General features: G+C 34.0%; 1 protein-coding gene across 1 annotated transcript; it reads right to left on the minus strand.

Moving 5' to 3' along the window:
• Nucleotides 1–1,005: 1,005 nt before the first annotated feature.
• On the minus strand, nt 1,006–5,986 carry LOC111396148. Its single transcript, XM_023022467.1, has 2 exons — nt 1,528–5,986; nt 1,006–1,470 (listed from the first exon to the last, which is right to left on the minus strand). The coding sequence occupies exon 1, from the start codon at nt 3,551–3,553 to the stop codon at nt 1,550–1,552; it is 2,004 nt and encodes a 667-aa protein (XP_022878235.1). The 5' UTR covers nt 3,554–5,986; the 3' UTR covers nt 1,006–1,470; nt 1,528–1,549.
• Nucleotides 5,987–6,700: the final 714 nt, after the last annotated feature.

Here is a 6,700-nt window from a genome sequence, read left to right on the forward strand (position 1 = left end):
ATTACATTTTATATGAAAAAACGTGTAGCATTAATAAAGAAATGAATGCTAGTATCAAAAATAGGTCGAGAAGCCAACCCAACCTCCTTCGAACCCAACTTTATTTGTATTTTATCTCTCTTCCTCTCAAATTATCTTTTACATACATATTTTCGCATTACAAAAGTTAGCACGCACGACATCCAAGGAATTTTGGAGTGAAAATCTAACAAATTAATTTATTCGATTTACATTTATCTTTTTTCCATACGACTGTAAGTGTATTAGTATTAGTTGTTCTTTTATCATTTAAATTACTGAAGTTTATTTATGAATATGATAATACAAAAATTCAATTTATGATTGTGATAAAGGTCCTATATGTGCAAGTTCAAAGGACTGAAATTTAGTAGCATTTTGCACGAAAATTATAGCCACAATGTTGGAATTTTAATTTCCGTGTCTTCATATGTATATTATGATTTTTCTGTATTTAAATATGAGATACAATTTGTTATTACTCATTAATTGAGACTTATGTTTGACATTTATATGTTAAATATTTTATAGATAACTAAGAAGACAGGGTTCAAGGCGATCAGAGGTCAATTGTGTTTGCATGGGTGAAAAATGAAAAATAAGCTCCTATCTATCCTGATTAAATTGCATTTCATTATTCTCTCACCTACTTTCAACCCCAAAATCCTCCATTAAATAATATTATTCGTAAATCGAAAACCTTTCCTTCTTTTTTACCACTCATTGAAAAAAAAAAAGTGCTACTCTACCCATTTTCATTTCAAAAAATGGAGGCCAAACGGAGACTAAGTAATTAAAGATTTTAATAATATTCATTGTATATATTTTTTTAAACTAATTTTAAACCCTCGCATATTCAGAAAATATTATGTTTTTCTTTGTTTATGAAAGTATTACGGTATATGTATAATGATTCTAATGGTAAAAATTTGGGTCGTTACAAAACTCTAGAAAGTTAAAGAGCAAGCAATGTGGTGACACTTGAAGAGAGAAATATAGAAGATATCTATAGGATTTAAAAAAAAAAAAAAAAACAGAGTCCTCCTATCCATATCTATCCGCTCCAACATGAACTCAGTACAAAAATTGTACATCGCAAACCAAATATTCATACCATTGCTGCAAATGGTCCTTCCAAACTTATTGAATGACAGTCCATTTCAACATCGCATTTCCCAGAAAATCAAAGACTTCGTGCTCCACCTCAAAGAAGATTATCTCAAACTCTTATGGCATGTTCGGCAAAAACAATTGGATGGTCCTGGACAAGTATTAAGGAAGAAAAATTATTTAAAAACTTGTTCATTTACTGTTCAAATTTGTCTAATACTCCTAACCAAACATGCCCTTAGATTCTTGGTATCCTACTCCTTATCAATTCTTCAGTTGCTTTCGCAGCTCCCAATAATTTTCTACCTTCAGGTCACAACAATATTCCACACTTAATTTCCCTTTTCTCAAATTCAGTCCCACCCTATTTTTCAAGAAATTTCCTTCCCCTTGATGATGTTGGTGTTTCCATCAGTATCAGTTACATCGCTGTTTCAGTAGATTCCTCTTCATTCTTCAAGGGCTCAGTTTCTTTAGCTACTGATATAACCTGGAGAAGTTCCAAAGGAGTAGCTGCAGGGTCCAATTCCCAACAACCCTTGGGAGCATTTGTCCCTTCCTGACCAGTGAGTAACCGGGACGGTACCTGATGAGAAAACCGAGACATTTCTTCCCTGGGGATTCTTCTAATTTCCCTTGGGCTCTGAAGCTGATGGAAAATTGCTTTATAGCCAGCAACTTTAACTAGAGGAATCACAACGACGCCCAGTTCCTCATTATAGTCTTCAAGTACTTTCACCATGTCATATTTATGTATTACTACGTCTTCTGTGAGTTCATTCCATTCGGCCGACCAATTCCTGTACAGAGCCCAAACTTCCCCCTTCTGAGGAAGTATCTGGATTGTCCCATCAGTGACTTTCGTCCATTTGACCTTGTGTGAGAATGAGTCGATAAAGTTTCTAATTCCAAGTTTGCCTATTCCATAAACCCCACACGTTTTCGAAAAACCAGAATCAAACCACTTATTGGCTTTTGAATTAAGCCAACTGATTTGCACCTCAAAAGGGTTTAAAGAAATCACCTTACGAATCATGACATAATACCGTGGCATCCCATCATCATCATCATACACAGCCCACACCTGCCGATCTCTGAAACACCTTGCCATTCTGTCACTGTCAAAATCATGAAAATCTGAATCTGGCACATGAATTGATATTTGCTTAATTGGTTCCATATCAGCACCTAAATTGAGCTTATTCAGAGGAATTTGACTATTAGCCTTGACTAGCTCGTTCTGTTCCAATTTGGTACCATTTGTAACACTGTTTTCTTTTTCACATGATGTTTCCTTTCCTACATTATCTACAGAAGCTTCATTAGCTGATGTCGTCTTGGGAGCACTAATGGAGGTCCAGTCATTTAACTTCTGACGTATTTCACTTTGAACCTTCTCTATCAGCAACTGTTTAAAGTCAACATTGCAATTCAACTTCTTCAATGTATCCTTGTTTATACCACAATCTTCAACTCCTTTTCTTCTCTTCACAGCATTAGAGTGCCCAAAGGATCTGCCATCATTTGTTCTTTTAGAGGAATGATTTTTCCTTCGATTAGCCTCCTCCCTTCTAGTGGCAGCCTGCTTTTTCTGACGTTCTCTTCTCACTTTCTCATAAGCCCGTTGAACCATATTTGCAGCTTGAGCAGTAGATGCAGCATCATTTGACTCAAAGAAAGGAGCCCGTTGGAAGTTACTGTGATTGGATGAATTACTGCTATTAAACCCTGCAGATGGTGGCTCAATTTCTGTTGCAAAGTAGGCCTCAAGGCAATTTGGGCACAGCAGATGTTGGTTAAGATACATCCTGAGATATTCATACTGCATCTTGCATCGATGGCAGACAGTCCAAAATGTACGCCGTCCCTTCTTACGAGATGGAGCTGGACCAGATGAGGCATCCCTCTTACTAGAATTACCCTTTGGAACCTTCGTTTGTGAAGCTGCATTTTTTGCATAGCTGTAAAATCCATTTTGCTTTGTTGGTGGTGTGTACCCATTGGCAGTCTGATTCCTCTCCTGGAATGTGGTACCATACTTCTGGTCATATTCTAATCTCTTGGACTTATCAGACAGCAAACTCCAGGCTTGTGAAACAAGTTTAAATGCCCCTTCTGCCCCAACAGATTTGTTCTTGTCAGGATGAAGCAGAAGAGCAAGTTTTCTATATTGTTTTCTTACTGTCTTGTCATCAGCTAAAGGAGTAGCACCGAGTACAGCGTACCAGTTATATTCACCATTTATTTTCTCCTCAGCAGAAATATAAATCTCGAATGTCCTCACCAACTGAGAAATTCCCTCAAGCCCAGGATATAGATTCTGAGCCTTGAGAGCAAATTTTTTCGCTGCCTCAATGTCCTTATCCAGAAATTTCCTCTCAGCAATCTCTTTTGCTCTCACAGCCTCATCTCTATTACATTCCATCTATGGTCTGCCCCTCTCTTCGCCACTTTAGAATTTTTCACCAAAAAAAAATGTCAACACTACTGGAAGTTTTTTTTAGATTCCAAGGCATCGCACTTCTTACATTCCAAAACCTAAATTTCCAGGAACTCCAATACCTGAGCGACATAAACAAATGCATATAACCCAATTCAGAAAACACTAAAAATAGAAAACTAGTCCTACATAGGCATTTTCCATTATGCCATGACAATTGGACAAATCTAACAAATAATAACCACACAGCTTAGCATGCATCTATTAAATCAAAATTACAATAAAACCAAGAGCAGCATGTAAAGTAAAAATGTCCAGGCCAACAGCATTAGCATAATTAGAAACTTCGTTCGATTCATTTTTCCTGGACCTTGAAGTGGCATTAAAATTAACATTTCTCTGAATCTATCCATCATCAAAACTTAAGGCGACCAGGAAAAATCTAGCTGATAACAGTTCCTCCAAATAAAAATAATAATAATAAATAAAATAAAAATAAAAATATTCATATATAACATCTTAAATCAATATCCATATCCATATATACATAATATCACAATGTTGCATGATACGTTCAATTATAAACTCTAAACATTTACAATTATGGGTGTGAGTGTCTTTTATGTATCATTGTTCCAAAGCACAAAAATTGACCATAGAACCCAGTTGAATAAGAAAAAACATTAGTTTTGTTCACGTAATGATTGAATAAGAACAATGAAGAATTTCTACCTTTAACAATTATTTCTAAACAATTATTTCAAGCCTCAACTCCCAACTCAGATTTTCTACATTCATCAATATACACCCAAGTCACCAACTACAATTTTGTTCTTGAATATGGGTGAAGGTCTCATGAATGGAGATCATGGGTCGATTTAGCAGTAACATAAATTCCAGAAATGTGGTTTGGAAGACTTCTAAAACTATATAGTTTACTAACAACATACATCATGATCATGCCAGATGGCAAAGCTATTAGGAACGATGGGAATAGAATTTAAGTAATAGAGCATGACCTATCATTCCCTTCTTAAGTTGAGCTTTAAATACTTATAATGATAAGATTCGAAATGTTAAATCACCTCATCTAAAACCTTATATTCAATTGGGCTCTGAATTTTAATAAAGTCTAAATATAGGAATTTTTCATTGTATCATGACATAATTTGGATAAATCAATTATTTCAAAACTTGTTAGAGGCTTGCATCTTGAGCCTCACGTATGGTTTTCATTGAATCCCTCAAAGCTTATGACATAAGCTCCAATGCCAACATCTTGCAAGGTTTTTTTTTTCCCCCCCTCCTACATTTACACATAATGGCAGGAGAAGGCACCATTACAGAAGGAGGACAATACCTAGTTCTATGTTTGATTTAAGTTAAACTTATTACTCTTAATTTGCCTTATTACGAATATTTAAGACGGTTTAAGATTTGTAATCAACTTATTTTTTTACTTACATATTATGTTGAATTAATTATTGGTTTGAGGTTTATGACTCATGATGCCTCAAGGTATGCATCTTACCTCATAGAGGTTTTTGTCTCTTAGATATTGGACAAAAATAACTAATTAGGATTCGAAAGTACAAGTTAGTGTGCATATTAAATGAAAATTGCAACAAAACCAAGAGCAGAATCTGAATAAAGAATGCCCAGAGCAATAGCAAAATTAAAAACTTGATCAATTCATTTCTTCTAAACCTTATTGTGTCCATTAAATTTAACATTACTCCAAATCTATCGATCATTGAAACTTAAAAGCCTGATCTGATTATGAGTTCTTGATACTAAAGTGACTTAACAAAAACCATAACATCAAAAATCAATGTCCTTATGTGCGAGATATCATATCTTGCAGGTACAATACACAAAAGTACAATAGCGTGTGAATCGATTTATCTAGTAACAACCAAAAAATTCGAATTTACCATATATCCTACCTAATAAGTAGAAAGCGTTAGCTTTTCTCATTTTGGCAATAATGGTCAAAGAATGCCAATCAAGAATTTCCACGGCATTCTAAGAATACTAGTTATACATTTGTTTCAATCTCAGCTCTCTTTTCAAAATTCTTCGATATTCTATGTCATCAACAACAAATATTTTTTTTCTGGAAAACAAGTTAAGATTTCGAGAATTGAGACATTTTTCAGTGGCATAAGTTCCAGAGATGTTTTGTCATGATTCAGGGGCTGAGCAACCTGGGGTCTAGCAAGGACAACTGACCCCATTGGGTATTTACCGATCACACTTGAGGGGCAGCTAGTTATAAAGGCAAGGAATAACCCGAAAATAACAACATTTTTTTTTTCTGTATTACTAGTGAAGAGTTCGAGAATTGAGACATTTCAGCGGCATAAGTTCCAGAGATGTTTTGTTGTGATTCAGAGGCTGAGTCATCCAGGGTCTAGTGAGGACAACCGCCCCCCCCCCCCCCCCCCCCCNTAGTGACGTTTGATTGCTCATCAAACTTCCTAAAATATTTTCAATTGTTCATTAAACTTTAAAAAACATTTTCGATCGTTCACTAAATTTTGAAAACATTTTCGATTGCCACCAAATTTCAAGGTGATCAAATTTTGGTCACTAAACTTATAAAAATAATTTCGATCTAATGTTCGTTAAAAAAAAAATGTAATGCAATCGCAAATATAGCATAAAAGTAATAAAGTGAACAAAAGAATTCGAATTGTTGATTTCTTGAGAAATGAATATTCAGTTACACAATAGTTAAATTTAATTTTCAATACATTTTGTAGAATTTTAAGCTATTTTCATCACTTGAAAAATTCAAATTTATTGTGTATTTCGTTATTAAAATTAAATTTATATTTGAATTTTGCAACAAAACACAATAAATTTAATTAAATGGATTTTATAATGAAACACACAATAAATTTAATTAAAATTTAGATTTTCCTAACGAAACACAATTCATTTATTGGAATGACCAAAAGTGAATAAAATTCATTTGATTAAATTTATTGTGCATGCATTAATATAATTTTAGCTACGTAATATACAATAAATGTGAATATTTCAAATGCTGAAAATAGCTTAAATTTTTACAAAAAAAAAATGTTAAAATTAAATTTAACTATTTTGTAATTGAGTGATCATTTCTCA

The sequence above is a fragment of the Olea europaea genome, chromosome 6, assembly GCF_002742605.1.
Source record: "Olea europaea var. sylvestris chromosome 6, O_europaea_v1, whole genome shotgun sequence".
Classification (NCBI taxonomy): domain Eukaryota; kingdom Viridiplantae; phylum Streptophyta; class Magnoliopsida; order Lamiales; family Oleaceae; genus Olea; species Olea europaea.

Coding starts and splice junctions, on each gene's coding strand:
- LOC111396148 (XM_023022467.1), bottom strand. CDS start 3,553: ATGGAATGTAATAGAGATGAGGCTGTGAGAGCAAAAGAGATTGCTGAG.